This window comes from Rhamphochromis longiceps, linkage group LG5, assembly GCF_057381845.1.
Source record: "Rhamphochromis longiceps isolate RC_006_pf linkage group LG5, R_longiceps_female_GT1.1, whole genome shotgun sequence".
Lineage (NCBI taxonomy): Eukaryota > Metazoa > Chordata > Actinopteri > Cichliformes > Cichlidae > Rhamphochromis > Rhamphochromis longiceps.
The window spans coordinates 40,024,737-40,040,437 of NC_140561.1; the positions used below are offsets into that span (position 1 = coordinate 40,024,737).

At 43.5% G+C, this 15,701-nt stretch overlaps 1 protein-coding gene across 3 annotated transcripts in view; it reads right to left on the reverse strand.

The window, feature by feature from the left end:
• Nucleotides 1-15,701, reverse strand: part of LOC146670644 (semaphorin-3D) — a 102,454-nt gene that overhangs the window by 49,521 nt on the left and 37,232 nt on the right. For 2 of the 3 annotated variants that reach the window (XM_085407660.1, XM_085407658.1), the window contains exon 2: nt 7,901-8,137. In XM_085407660.1, coding sequence (XP_085263786.1) covers nt 7,901-8,090 — 190 coding nt within the window. In that variant the 5' untranslated portion in view covers nt 8,091-8,137. Of the gene's footprint in view, nt 1-7,900; nt 8,138-10,113; nt 10,840-15,701 lie in introns of those variants that run through there. The other variant, XM_085407659.1, reaches the window with a different exon arrangement.

Genomic DNA, 15,701 nt, shown 5'->3' on the forward strand with positions numbered 1-15,701 from the left:
CTTTCACAGGCTCTGTCTCTCCGTCTCCCTCCAACAGCCTTTTGAAAAGCACTCTTTGAGGACAGAGAGGTTCATGATTTCATAGGTTTTGTTAAGATCACCTCTACAAGTGAGCAAGTGTTACACTTAATGCCATTACGAGTGGATCGCAGAGCAACTGTCGCGTGATCACATAATGTCATCACATAGTTTTGGTTGCCAAGTCCTGCACAAGTTCCCTCATCACCAGTGAAAGGTAAAACGTTAACGTCGATGCATTTAAAAACACTCCAAAGCTGTGTTTTAAAATTCAGACAGCTTAACATAGACTAATCTTAATGTATGTCTCACAGTCATGAGCGAAATGTCCGCAGTATAAACACCCTGTGAGCCGGGCGTCAGACATATTTACACCACAGTGTTCTTCACAGCTGAGCAGGTCCAAACTTTCATAACTCAACAAGTCCGGCATTAAACCCAGATCACTGTTACGCTCCGTCTTGAGTATAAAGCTGGTAACTGTGGGAAAAATAAACTCCTCATTATTCTGAGATTTGGTTTATCATTTTTAACTAATGCAAGGTTATTTCATTTTACACAAATGACAGCAAAGAATCTCTCTTTTAGATGGAAACCATAAAAATATATAAAGTCTCTACAGACAGGAATCCTCACATGTTGTGTAAACGCACGCCTGTGTGTAATCGTGTGATCACGTCCACGTTTACGATCGCCGCGTGATGTGTCGACAGGCTGAGAAGAGTCCGAGTCCGTCCTGTACACGTGAGAGCAAACCCTGCCTGCATGTGTCGATGCATGCGTGTGCGTGAGCGTTCATGTGTGTGAGACCAGAGGTGCAGCTGACGAATGTTTGGCTGCGTGTGTTTTCCAGAGGCCCGAAGACGATCCCAGATTAGAGCACAGACGGGAAACAACAGGATCCAGGTTAGAGGTAGAAGCTTTCACGCACGCCGTGGCCCCGCAACGTTTGTCGGTTTACTTTTAAGCCAATCAGGCATGCACACATCCTGCAGACACACACACTCACGGGGGTAAAGTGCATGCGTCACAGCTGACCCAGCGTCTGACCTGAGCAGGAATCCACAGAGAGCAGCCCTCATCCTGCAGCGAAGACCAGTGTGTGTGTGTGTGTGTGTGTGTGTGTTGGACTGTATAAGTGATGGAATAAACTACTTGTCTGTGAACACATCAGAGGAACACTTCAGCCCACTCTGGTACGCACACTGGAGCAGAGATCGAACCACCAACCTCGTGATTCATAGATGCACCCAACCTCACCACCATGTAGCTGCTCATGTAGTGGACAACAAATTTCCCACGCGTGGGACTAATAAAGGTTATCTTATCTTATTTGGAAACACTGAGTATGGCAGCAACGATCCTCTAGATTTCACTTGTGATAATTGGGTTGTGCCCAACACGACAACATCAAAGTGTTTATTTACCCAACTGTTTGTTCAAAGTTCAAATGATTTAACATAACTTTTCACATTTTGGTGGTTAAAGTGTCATACTCACTGAGCATCAAACATCATTCGAGAGCAACTTGTATACACATGAAATCTGTGGAGATTTCTGTAACAGCAGAGTCGATAATAATAAAGAAATGTTTTTTATCTTAGTTTGGTACAAAGTCATGAAACATTTAACCCGTTTATTTGTCCAAATTTGACTTATGATTAAGTTTTTGTATCCTGGGAAACACTTAAATTAAAGTGAGGTAGATAACAGCCAAGGTTGATTTAAAGATGGCTGGCAAGTGGAAGACACCCACTGAAGCTAGAGACGTGGATTATAGACTCACCGGGGAAATGTTCATTGAGGTCACTGATCAAATTCTTTTGAAAGCTCCTGTCAGGAAGAACACAGGTTTAAGGCTCTGCTTCACTTTTCACACTTAAGGACAGACACATGCTGGCTGCCAAGGTTGACCTCAAGTACTTGAGTTTGTCTGTGTTACTCCAGGATCAAAGTGTGTGGGAAAATGAAATGAAGAAAGGAAAGCTGAAGAGTTCACACAATAAATACTGACTGACGTGAACAAAAACAGTGAATAAAAAGAGCAACTATAAAGTTTAGAGCTCAGTGTGTGTGTGTGTGTGTGTGTGTGTGTGTGTGTGTGTGTGTGTGTGTGTGTGTGTGTGTCCTGTCTGAGTATCTACCTTATAAAATATTAACAGCGTGTCTGCTGTTCATCCTGCAGCTACAAACACAGCACGAGGACCTCGGCGTGCTTCATTAAATGGAGTTCACTGCCTCCTTTTACTGCTGTGAAACCACTGAGCTGCTACTGTTTCCAACGCCACACACAGACACATGTAATCCCATTACACAGCAGCAGCGTGATACTGCGAGACGTCCTCCGAGATCGGACTGTTTGGGTAAAAACGTTGAAATGGACGTCAGCTGACGGGACAGAAGCTTCTTAGACGGCAACAGAAGCATCACAGAAAGCCACGTCTGTACTCACAGGTGATGCCACATGTGTGGTGAAAGTGTGTGTGTGTGTGTGTGTGTGTGTGTGTGTGTGTGTGTGTGTGTGTGTGTGTGTGTGTGTGTGTGTGTGTGTGTAACATGTCTGGAATGTTCCATTTGACGCGTTAGCTGCATAATGCAGAAAGCAGCTCAGTTGGTTTATTTGAATCAGCTGTGTTGGATCAAGGACATCTAAAACCTCCAGGACACCGGCCCCCGAGGCCTGGAGCTCCCCCACCCCTGCTGTACATGATGAGGCCTGGAGCTCCCCCACCCCTGCTGTACATGATACGTGTCACATAGTCAGGTGAGCTAAACGTCTCTCCATCACCTGAGTCACAGGACCAATAACAGATAGATTTGATGCACCAGTGGTTTTGCTGAAGTTTCTTGGATGTTCTATTAACCACATAGCAAGCTGTATTGTCGGAGAGATATAAGTGCAAATGGTATAAAGCAGCGGTCCCCAACCCCCGGGGCTCGGACCGGTACCGGTCCGTGAGTCGTTTGGTACCGGGCCGCGAGAGTTGAGGCTCAGGTGTGAAATGTATGGTTTTCAGGGTTTTTATCGGTTTTCAGCGTTATTTTGTTATCGTTTTTATCATTAACTCGGTTTTCCTGGGTCTTTTCACGTGTGTTATGAATAAATCTTCTTTTTTTGCTACCGGTACTAGTTTTATTTTGTTGTATTTATCCGCGACACGTTAAAGGCCGGTCCGTGAAAATATTGTCGGGCATAAACCGGTCCGTGGCGCAAAAAAGGTTGGGGACCGCTGATATAAAGAGCTCCAGCAAGCTGAGGTGAAGCCACACCTCCCCGCTGAAAGCTGACAGCCACCTGTGTCTCCACCCACCTGTCAGTCAGAGACCACACCCTAACAATTCTAAGTTATACTTAAAACAGACTATAAACATGTTCATTTCTGCTCTACAGTCTTCAACCCCGAGACGTTCGGTACCAGATTTGAGGCTGGGGTGTGAAATTGATGGTTTTCAGGGTTGTTATCGCTATTTTTTTAAATCGTTTTTATCGTTAACTCTGTTTCCTTGAGTCTTTTCCTGTGTATTATGAATACATCTTCTTTTGGTACCAGTACTGGTTTTATTTTCTTATATTTATCCACAACCCCTTAAAGGCAGGTCCATGAAAATCTTGTCGGACATAAACCAGTCCGTGGTGCAAAAAAGGCTGGGGACCGCTGGTCTATGGGGACTGGCTCACTGGTGGAGCCTCAAGTGGACACTAGAGGAACTGCAGCTTCAACACTTTAGTGCTAGCTTCATGTTTTAGGCCCAGAGGTCACTGTTTGTATAGAAATCATAAATTGATGACATAAATAATTTTGATTAATTAACTATTATTAATTATTAATAAACATGCCTTAACAGGAAATTAGTTCTTTATTTATCATTTATTACCAGAAAATTTCAGCCAAAATAACTTCAGTTCAATAGGTTAAATTGTATTCATATAGCACCAAATCACAACAACAGTGCTGTACAGTAAGACCCGACAATAATACAGAATAAGTGTCTCCATGTAAGAGCTGCAGTTTCCACTGAGGTATTATGTGCTTCTGTTTTTATCTTTAATCCATCAAAATAACTTTCAGGTCTTTCCTTTTCCCTCCCTTTGTCTCGCTGACATTCACTGAGTGTATTCAAATGTCTCTGACTTCGATAGTCCCGTCAGGTCCTCGGTGATTATTCCGAAACCCTCCCCTCTCACTTCAGCACAATCACTCGATTGTTACAAACAGCACAGTCACTGCTTCACTAATTCCAGTCTTCCATGTCTTCACTCATTCATTCAGCAGACAAACACTCGCTAACTGCAGCACAATGAGACCAGCCGCCCTGAACTAATTACCGCTGGATAGGAAGCAGTTGTTGGCTTTACTGGTGTTGCTGGTTGCCAAGGAGGAAGCAAGCATTCAGGGGGAGAAAAGTGTGTTAGTGTGATTGGAGCTGGATAGATGACTTCACTGGTGATTTAAGTGTTGTGCTCCTGCAGTGGAGCGCATTTTTATTTTCAATTTACGTGTCAAATTATCTCTTTAAGATGAATCTTTGTCACATAAACCGCTGTTTTTCCTGCACTCAGAACATCAGAACAAAAATGTGCACAGTCAAAAAGGCTTTGTAATATTTTGTATCCGGTCGTTAAGTCTGACGTCACTAGCCGTGTCTGGGCCTGAACTCCAGGTCCATATATATATATAAACGATCACTATGGCATTACTGAGAGTTGAAAAACTGTCTAAAGTCTTTCATCTTTAATAAAATGATCAGCGTTCTGCTCTACCAGGTGTAACAATTGAGTTTAACATCCAGGCATCCATGAAAACGGAATTTATGACATTTAACGGAGTTAGAAGTTAGCAGGAAGTTAGCTCGCTAGCTTCTATCTAAATACAATATAGCATGTCCTGACTGCGGGGTTTTGGAAACAAATTAAAACGCACAGCTCTGTTATCACTTCCAACATAAATGAAGACAGAAAACTAAACAGCAGTGACGTTTGTAGGGTTACTGAAGTTGGGCTAGCTGGTATATAATGATGTGCTACGTGACCGCTAGCGACACAGCTATGTTAGCATAATATAAACAAGCTAACTTTTTTCCACTGGATAAAAGTTAACGTGAGTGTTCTCGGTGGTCAGGAACAAATGTAATCGCATGGCAGGATACTGTAAAAGGACCAAACTTCAGCCAGGAGAACAACTGAGATAAGATAAGATAAAATTTTATTAATCCCTCGGGTGGGTTCCTCTGGGAAATTCGGTAATCCATCCACAATACGAGGTTAGTCACTCATATACTGCTGCATGGGCTGGGCTGTAGTTACATCCTAAGGTTTTAAAAACTGAGCTTAAATAAATGATTAACGGTAATAAAAGCCGAGGGAGGTCAACAGTGATCACTGACTGTTTTAGGAGCTTTTTGAGATTAAATAGAAGAAAATACAAAACATTAAACATGTTAACAACACAAAAGCCATATTAAACGCAGACTACTTTAGACCCGGAAGTAGGATTCGTCACGTCATCACTTAACGACCGGATAGCAGACTGGATTTGAAATAGCACAGTGAGGAAAGTGGACATGGACTTTTTTTTAGGAAGTGAAGCTGCAGTCCAGGCCTGGCAAAGCATGCCGAGACACCACGAGTCATCTGATGACGGCCCCAACCAGACTTAAAAACAACCGCACTTTGTTTTAGGATCTGTACTTTGTTTACATTTTTTGGGTCTTTCTTGGTTGTGAAAACTGACCGTAATCTCAAAGGAATCACAAACTCGTGCTAACAAAAGCTCACGTTGGTCAGACAGCCAAACAACTCAAAACAAACCACAAACTGCACATTCATCACCTTTTGGAGCTCCGTTCACCGTCACAGCGACGCTCAGCGTTAAAATGGAAAATGTATCCCTGCAGCCCACCTGCTACAGCACACACCGAGCTGTAACCTCACTACCTGAGGGGCCCACGGAGAAACAATCGGAATAACGTAAAATACAATAAAAGAACATGAAATAAAACAAAGTATCTGTAAACAATCTGAATAGAAAACAACACAGAAAATATCAGACGTGACGCTAAAGTGAGTCAGAGAGCATCATCAGTGCAGGGCTGGCATAGCAAAATGTTCTGTGGTGAGGGGCAGCCAATCAGGAAAAGGTGGGAGGAGCTAAAGCTGCTCATTTCAGGTAATGAAACAAAGTGTATGATACAGAAGGATTATTCTGAGCTGTCAATCACGCCCAACAGGTTGTTGGTTCATCTGACATCCAAAAACTGGAAGCGTCCATTTGGTGTCACATATGATGAAAACAAAGAAAAAGATCATCACAGATCCGCAAAATATTCAAAACCAATGGAGTATTTGTTTGGTGTTTCATAATTCTGCCGAGGAAAAGTAAAAGCTCGCTATCTGGGAAACGAAATCTTTAAACCAGCCTATAATCCAACAATAATCCAGGGCCCGGTTTAAAGACAGGCTAACGGGAGAGGAGATAAAACGACCTGTGTCCGATGGAGGATTATCACAGTTTAATGTCTACAACAGTGAAGCTGAGGATTAACCTCCAGCTTTAAGAAAAAAAGTCAAAATCTGCATCTTCTAAACGCTGCAGTACGAAGTCTGAATGTGGGTGACGACAGCGACCTGCAGGTGCTGACTCCAATCAGGAGTGTTTTACGGCCACCGTTAGCTCATAACAGAGTCTCCCACTTTAATTCTGCTCACTGCACTCATAAAATATTTTACTGAAGACAAAAAGCATTTGTTATCGACATTAATCAGGGCGTCGCAGATCAGTGTCCTTTAAAACTCTGGGAAAGTAAAGGAAAATGTGACTTTGCTGTACGTGGGGGACATTTTTACAGCGACACAAGTCCCCGGATCACTTTGTGTATTATAGACATTACTTCACTGACAGAGTTATAAAGTTCTCTCCAGACTGCAATAAGCCCCCAGAGATTATGACTTTACTGCTGAAAAGCGTTAGCCGGATACAGACAGACCGTTCTACCATCACACATCACAAAAGCCAGGAAATAATCCAACATCCACTTTCACCAGCACCTTAATCAAGTCTCGACTGTACAAGTGGGGACGTTAACTGATAGGCAGCGACTCAACAACGATACGAAACAGTCACAGTTTTCTCATGTGAAAATAGTAAAAGACAAAAAGGAAGATGACAGATGGAAAAGTTCCTCCTCTGAGGTTAAACTCAATTATGAAGATATTGTTTCTTAGCTCTGCTACTGGCCACCAAAGAAAGCCTGAAACAATCTATTCGATGGCCAACTGTGATCCTAAAAAGCCTTCTGACTCTCAGTCTTCATGTGTTTACTGAAAAGCTCTGTGGAAAGCTACAACCAGTGACAGTCGTGATTAATGGTGCTGCTTAAATCGTCCGCAAAACTGGCAAATTAGGCCTAAAGTGTTTGTATGAGTTAGAGACCAAAGGAGTCACATAAACTGTGGACATGAAAATGTAAATGTCTGTCATTGGTGTGTTTGTGGTGCAGATGTGAGGTTCTAACATCCAAACATCACAGCTAGCACTTGATTTTCTTTGGTTTCACTCATTCTGTTTATTAAACAGCTGGAAAGTCGGGTTTTACCCACGAAACACCCACAGCTTTCAGACTGGTCTAATCCTCACTGACTGGTCTGTCGCTCTATTTCTTTTTACTGGTACCCAAAGGATGGATTACCAACTGGGCAAAGTGGGAAACTGCTGAGGGGCCCGAGACCCTAAGAGCCAATCTTTTTACCTATTTGTGACACTTTTAAAATAATTACGTCTACTTGTTCAGTGAAAAGTCCTCAAACACTCAAACACTGGAGGTTTCAAAAGTGCAGCACTTGTTCTCAGCACTTGTTCTCAGCACGTTTCGACGTGATTCTTACCTGAGTGGGAGAGCTGCAGCCGCGGTCCTGTTTGGCTCCAGGTTTTGGCTTCGGGGGCGGCGCTCGATGCTGCAGGCTGCCACAGCAGAGGGACGAGAAACACCATCATGAAAATCGCGTGCACAGACACTGCTTCTCGGGTCCTGACTGCACCTGCTGCCTGCAGGGCTGCAGCAAAAATCAGCATCATCGTGAAGAAGGACCGTCTGACCGGTTACATCACACTCAGGACGGCAGCTGATAGGAGGACAAATGAGAAACAGGACAGAGATGACACGTCATGTTAGATATGCTTTTGAAGCTCAAGAAGCTTAAAATGCTCATAATCCAAGAGCACCTCAGACGAATCCAGTCTGGCTCCACCTTCACAGAAACATTTACATGTAACCTGCTGTGTTCGGCTTTGTCGTGAGATCACGCTGCACGCACAGCATCGGTGTTTAACCTACAGGCTGGTGGTATCAGGAGCAGAACGAGGACCACCGTCACCGTGCAGGACTGTGGAGTTTGTCTGCAAACTGGAGAGGCTGCTAATCATTATGAAGTACTCGGTAATTAAAACGTATGCAGAGGAGAGCACGTTATGTGCAGCACTAGAAGCCAGTCTATTTAAACACCAGATGAAAGCAGCTTCACTGTTGAGTTATTCCAGTCGAGCTCAGTTTAATTATTCGATTCACGGTAGTTTGGAGCTTCTGCAGGATGACTGAGGAGGACGGGGGGGGCGATGCGCAGCTCAGACTTTGCACCAGCTGGTGTGTGACCTCTTTAGAGGACTTCTGAGCTACTTGCAGCTAATGATGTGGGCTAAACAAACACCAGAGTTTTCTCTGTGATGATGTCATCTGACTATTCAGGGCTCTGCAGCACACGATGTGGTCGCTGCATTAATGTCCTTTAATAAGCGTACCCACAGCGTTGGCAGTGTTTTGCACAGAGAGCACCAACACTCAGCAGCCTGGTGGGCAGTAATGCATGCAGTTATCCTGCAGCAGGACTTATCTGTGCATTAATGAGTCTTTCTTTGAGCAGTTTGCATGTTCTTCCTGTGCTTGCTCAGGTTTTCTCTGGGTGGCTTGAAAGACGATGGAAGATAGCGCTGTGGGAACGTGGTTTGTAAAGCGCTCTGAGTGGTCAGAATGAACAGGAAAACACTGTTTAAACAGTTCATTCCCATTTAAAATCAAAATACATCACATTACTCACAGCGGGCTGTACTAAATCAGTCATGCCTCATTTTATAGCAAATCATCCAAAACCTCTGAATATTTCACCTGATGATGCAAACTCGCTCTAAAGCCACTGAAGTGTCACAAAGCGGTTCATGAAAAGAAGAGTTGTGTCAGTTTATGAGAAGAAGCTGTGCAATCAGATCTCATTAAATTAAGTCAACAGTGAAGGATAAAGATAAACGATTACTGGAATATGTTTACATTCATATCGGAGGAGCCCAGAATCCATCCAGAGGGGCTTACTGGCATCTTAATCTAAGAAAACACTGGATGTTCTCTTGGCAAACGGCACTAGCTGCATATCTCATTTAGAAAACATTCCTAAACGTGAACAGCGCTCATACACTCCAAAAACAGAGACAGACAGAGAGAGAGAAAGGCAGACCATAAATAACGTGTCAGGTTCTTCTTGGCCTGCTGAGTGAAGACGGATGCTGAAAGACAACGTAAACACTTCCAGCGTGTTTGCAGACAGACTCAAAAGCTCGGCCGACGTCGTGACTGTTACGAGTCGGAGCGTGAGGTCGTCGTTCGCGTCACGTGTGTCGAACAAGAAGCAAAGAAACAGTTTGTTTACCTACTTCAGTTTGGTTATTTGGGACTCAGTCACCTGAAATAAAGACATCAAAGCGGCTCCATCTGATATTCACAGATAATTAAATTCAAATTAAATACATTTTTGCAGAAACAGCCAAACTGTCCAGATCGAAAATCGAATCGCGTTTCCAAAACAAACAACCCAGTCTTCTTTTTTTATTTCCCATATTCCCAAACTTCCTCTGCACTTTGGATTCATCTTTAGCAAATCACAAACACCTGGATAGCTCTCCAGCACGCAGGAAGTACACCGAGGCGGCGGCTCGGTTAATGTGGGAACGTAGCTCACGAGGGAACCGGGTCCATTTATCACTTTGTGCCGTTCATAAATTATGGTGACGGCCGGTTTCAAGACGTTAGTTTGAGGGATGAACAGAGACGTACCTGCTGAGAGAGGGAAGGCAGGTACCTGCAGCTTGTTAGTAACTCTGCTCAATCTGATTGTCCTCCGCAAAATATAAGATGCAGCGATGGACAGACGACGGGACAGAGGAGTGAAATCAATCCATAATATATAAATTGTGTCTTCCGTAGTTTTACATATGTTGGTTTCGTTATTTTGAGTCTTTCTAGTCACTGTGAGCCTGTTTGTGGTCGTTCTCTCCGCCTGTAGTCTGAGTGTGTCTGGAGATGTTTTCAGGCATCCTGTGGTCCTTTAAAGGCCCTTCATTGTTGTTTTGCATTCCTCTGTGGTTTTTTCCTTTGTTTCTTTGTGGTCATCTTCGTTTTCTCTCTCTGTGGCCTTTTTTCACATCTCATTTCAGTTACATTTCCTTTTTTGTACAGTTCCTTTGTGTCTGCTTGGACCTGCAACAATAAAACTCGATGTTAACAGCTGTCCAGTCCAATAGAATCTCCCGATTTCATCGAGCTTATTGAAGCATGTCTAGTAACAAATTAACGAGAACAACAGCAGTCCTAACTTAATTTCATTCCTTCCACTTTATCCAGAGCCTAACCTAAACTATTCCAGCCCGTAAAGCACAGGACCCGCCCATGTTATCAAACCATAATTTGTCATAATCTATCAGAGCGGATGGCTGGATAACATCAGCTGGTTTTAAAGAGCTCAACAGGTTGGACAGACGCCTGCTGACAGAAGAAAGACAGCTGAAGGTTTTTCCCTCGGCCGTGTTTTAATTCGGCCTCAGCACGACTTGGCAGCAGCGCTCTGAGCACGTGAGAACTAAAACGTTCAAGAGCTCACTGGTATCATCAGAGGAGGAGCTTTTCCATACTGGATGCACTCTGGGATGCACTAACAAGCTTTTCTAACCTGAGGAATTTCTGCTTGGCTTCTCAGTTCTGCCACACTGAAAAATAAAAGGCTTCCCTTACAGATGCAATCGAGGGAAACTGATGCCTTAATTAGACGATGTTTTGAAGGTTTAATGCAACTACACGCATCAAAGCAGCTGAGAATGACTCTCGACTTAATGACAGCCTTTAATATCCTGCAACTCTAATCCACCTAATGGTAGACTTGCAAATAAAACCTTTTCAAATGAAAAGCATTCCTGTGTAATTCCTGGTGATGACGGATTATTGGCTGTAATGGCTCCTTTTATTGTTTGAAACTTTGACAGTAATGACAGTCAAACACCGGAGAACAAACACAGCTCATTTAAAAGTTTCTTTAGATGAAGGAAATCTCCTCTCAGAGCCGAATCCTCACACAGTGAGGCAGAAAACGGTGCAAACATCCTACTGATGAGAGCTCACTTAAAAATGTGCCTGTGTGGGAAATTTCAAGTAAACAACAGTAAAGCTGTCACCCCAGGGTTAAAAATCCAGGGAACAGACAGAGAGAGCGGTTTTCTGCATCGGTTATTATACATGTAAAATATAAGCACACACAGATGCGATGGAGTGAAACTCGGGGAAGCGGCCTCTTCAGATCTGTCAACGTGGAGACAGACGAGGACAAAGCGTCTCTTCCTCTCTGCTCGTCTGACATGCAAACATGTGACTGAGCGCCTCGAGAAACTGTACTGCAGCAGAGACAAAGAAACGTGAAGCATCAAGTGCAGAGATCTCACGTGAAGACGCTCGTCCGTCCGTGTGTTTGTACCCAAGGAGACCTGGGTGTTGTCGAGACTCTAAATAAATCCCTGAAGGAAACTCAGCATTTGTTTCTACTGTCTGTCTGTCGGTGTGATTCAGTCCCGCAGACTGAACACACGCACAAACAAACACACTACGCAGTCTCTTTCACAGCCAAACAATGTGGCAAAGCCAGCGAGATAAGAGGGCCAAGTTTTGAAGGCGGCTCTAAAAATAAAACAGATGTTTATGGCATTTTTCTGAGGGGTGGGGGTCAGATTCAGTTCAACTGCAGGTCAAAGACAACTGTTAGTTTGAGTTAAACCTTTAGCACTGTGGCTGTACTAGCATCACCTGACCACCCAGAGCATTTAGAGTAGTATGCAACTAATAAATCAGTACAGTTGTATGAATGGAAAAACCCACTAAAAGAAACAGGGATCAAGTCAAAGACTATATATAAAATATGGACATAGCCAGCATGGCTGGGCTACACTTATTTTAACTTTATCAGCTATTATAAATTAGCTTGGTTAGCAAAGTGAATTCATAACCTATGAACACAGAAGTTTGTTTCTCTGCTTTAAAATTGGACATTAACACAGGAGTCTATGAGTCACTATTGGAACCTTAAGTAAACATTAGAGGACCTGCAGCGTTTGGCACACCAGCGTGGGCTCTTTTCCATCCCCGGAGGTTGTTCTCTTGGACCGATTACACAAAAACACACGGTCTAAGAACTGTGTCCCAGTATCACGCATTGGAGCCATAAAGCAGCCATAGAGTAGAAGTGGGCGATATTGTTGTGGAGAACCGTTCCCATGGTTATCAGCTGGATCCATCTTTATTTTCTGTTCCTGCTGCATGGTGGGGTTGCTGCCAAACAATGAGTAAACACAACAAGCTGTGTCACATCCCGGTTTGCAGCCTCATCAGGAATCACTGCAGGTTTTAATGCACAAGCACCCTGCGATGCTTTCTTGTGTTGAGCTGATGGAGGTCAGGACGATGCAGAGAAGAAAAGCTGAGTGATATCAAAGAGTCAGACTGTGTATCAGTAACCTTGTAACCCACATCCTCAAACCCGGAGCTCCTGAAATAGGCTGTTTTTGCTCACAGATATCCACTCTTTGTGCACAGCTTCCTATGTTAGTTGAAGGAGAGGTTTGTTTGAATGATGAGAGGATAAAAATGTCTAAAACGGGCTTCCCGTTGGTTCCCAACACATCGCGCTTCAAAGGAAAAGAAACATTTTTGTGTTCTTGTTGATTCGGTTCATTCGTCTGCAGGCCTTCCTGCAGCCCAGGCAGAGAAATCCTGCAGGCACCACTGCGATGATTTCACTGCCACCTCACAGAAAACCCTTCCAAGACTCTGGATTTTCAAAGAAGTTAAGTATTTGGTTCTTTTTTCAAGTGAATTAGGCAACGCCGCAGGAGGAGACGGGAGGCTCGGCCGCTCCTGGTGCGATGGCACCGTCCACACTTTGGACCTGCTTATAAAATCAGAGCCTCTGAATGCTTCACATGCTTTCTGTGACCTTCATCTCCCCGCAGAGTAGAAGCAAGCGTGTCTTGCTCCTGGTCGGGGGATTAAGTCGTTTTATTATGTTTACAGGAGGTGAGGTGAAAACGTGGCTGGCCACTTGAGGGAAGCTGAAAAATCTCATTTTAACTGCTGGGATGATTTATCAGCAGAGAGGTGGAGGACTCCCGCTGTTCTTCTTCTACTCTTTCTGGTTTCGTTTAATTCATACCTTCACGTTTGAGTTTTTCTGCATCATCCTCCTCTTCACTGCTCTACTTTTCCCTCCTTTAACCCTCTTTATTGAAACTCCCTCTCTCTGCTGTTAGCACCTGATCGCTTTTCTCTTACTCCCTCCGTCCTCCTCCGAGTCTTCTCCCTTACTTTAATATTTCTTGTTGTAAGTCAACCAGCGAAGGTGACAGCTTTACAACATCTCTCTGCCAACCCTCTAATCCTCATCATGATTTAATAACTCCTCTTCTTCCATCTGAACCTCCCCGCTAATCCCTCCACTCATACTTCAACACTGAGAAGTGCAATATCTTTGTTTCTTAAATCCACGTCTGTCTCCCTTTCATGTAACGCTGACTTATTTCCAACAAATCCCTAATCTAATAATCTTTATCCTTCACCCATGTTTTATGCAGCTCCACAACCTGACCACACTCTTCTTCTTCTTCTGCAGTAGAAGAAGAAGAAGTCTTTGGTTCAAAAACAGGCTCAGGAAAGCAAAATGTACTTAAAGAATGAAAAGTGTTTCCTGTGTACTAAACTTCCCACTATACAAAGATAAAGCAAAATATGACAGAAGGAGCCTTTGTCACCTCGTTCTAATCACCTCATTTGCAACTTTAAACTCCCAAAATAAAAAATATAAGATCATATTTAAACAAGAAGGGTGGCGCGCTCAATTAGCCCTTAGGCACATAAGCCTAGAGAGAAGATGGCAACGCCCGTGATGTCACTGGTTACCAACCAGTGACTGGTGGTATCCAGACGATCTCTGATTGGTGTCTGTGTCCGTGTGACTCGCTTGGATAAACTGATGCAAATAAGCTCAGTTAGTGAGCTGCACCCATCGAATGAATAGTTGCATCTCAGAGAAATTGATGCCTGCTAATTAGTGATACTGTGAATAACAGGAGTGCAGCTTGTTGACATTTCAACCTTTGCTTCATTTCTCGCCCCTGAAGTCGGACACCTAAACACATTTATCGTCGTCTTCACTTCTGGGTTTTGGTCAAAATAATTTGCTGATTAAATCAAAAATGAAAACGTTGTCACAGATACACTACAGAGCTTCAGCTGCGTTTTATGAGCTCGTGTGTTTCGGTGGGTGTTGGGGAGTTCACATCAGTCCTCAGTGAGCAGGTGCACAGCCCCGGGGCCCCCGATCCAGCAGGCACCCACTGGTACCTGACAGTACAGCTGAAACACACGCCCAACGTCTATTTATCTCTCTTAGCGAGCAGAACATAACAACATTCTTGGTTTACTGACGGCGGGTTTGAGGTCACACAGACGGGCAGGGTGCTGACAGTACGAATGAGCAGCTTATGCAAGAGTCGAATACACGAGCACGTGTGGAATGTGTGAAAACCCTTTAAACGACAACACCTTCAAGATCGAGTTCATCACAAGCATGACAGAAACCCTCCATCCATCCGTCCATCCATCCGTCCATCCGTCCGTCCATCTGTCCGTCCAGCCGTCCTCTTAATTCTATTCCTATAGAATCTATAGATCTGTGTGTCTAATTGTAATTAGCAATAAAAATAAGAGGCACAGTAAAGAAGCCCTGTTATTACAGCTGTGATAGGCCGGCTTCTACAAATGGGAAGTTGTTTACATTATTTCTATATTTGAAGAAATGAGAAAAATACAAAAGTCTCTTTAAACACAAAAGTATATTTGCAACAATATTAAATATCTCCATGTGCTTTCATTGCATATTTGTAATAAGCAATATTCAAAGGAAGTAAAGTACTGTAACTGGGCACTTTACGATAACGTGTTCTACGATTATCAGGGATGGAAATAATAAGAGCAAAAGCATCAGGAGGCAGTAAATCTCAGAGTATTGCTCGGTATTTCAAAAGGAAGGGAAACTTTTCTTCTTCTATTCTTTTGGGTTTTTTACAGCACATAACTCTTTGGACTTACTTTATTGAAGCTTTCGCGTTGCCAGACATGACTGGCACGTTGTGCCGAGGTAAAAGCATTTACAAAGCAAAAGCAGATGCTGAACAAGGCGTGTTATTGTGAAAGATTCTCTAATGTATGTTTAATATTTATGGTGCCGTATTTTCCTTCTCCATTTGTAAGGTCTGCTGTGTTCCTCTAACTTTGCTGTTCCTCTTTTTACAGCTCCGAGGACTTTGATTCATGCTCCTCTGGATCAT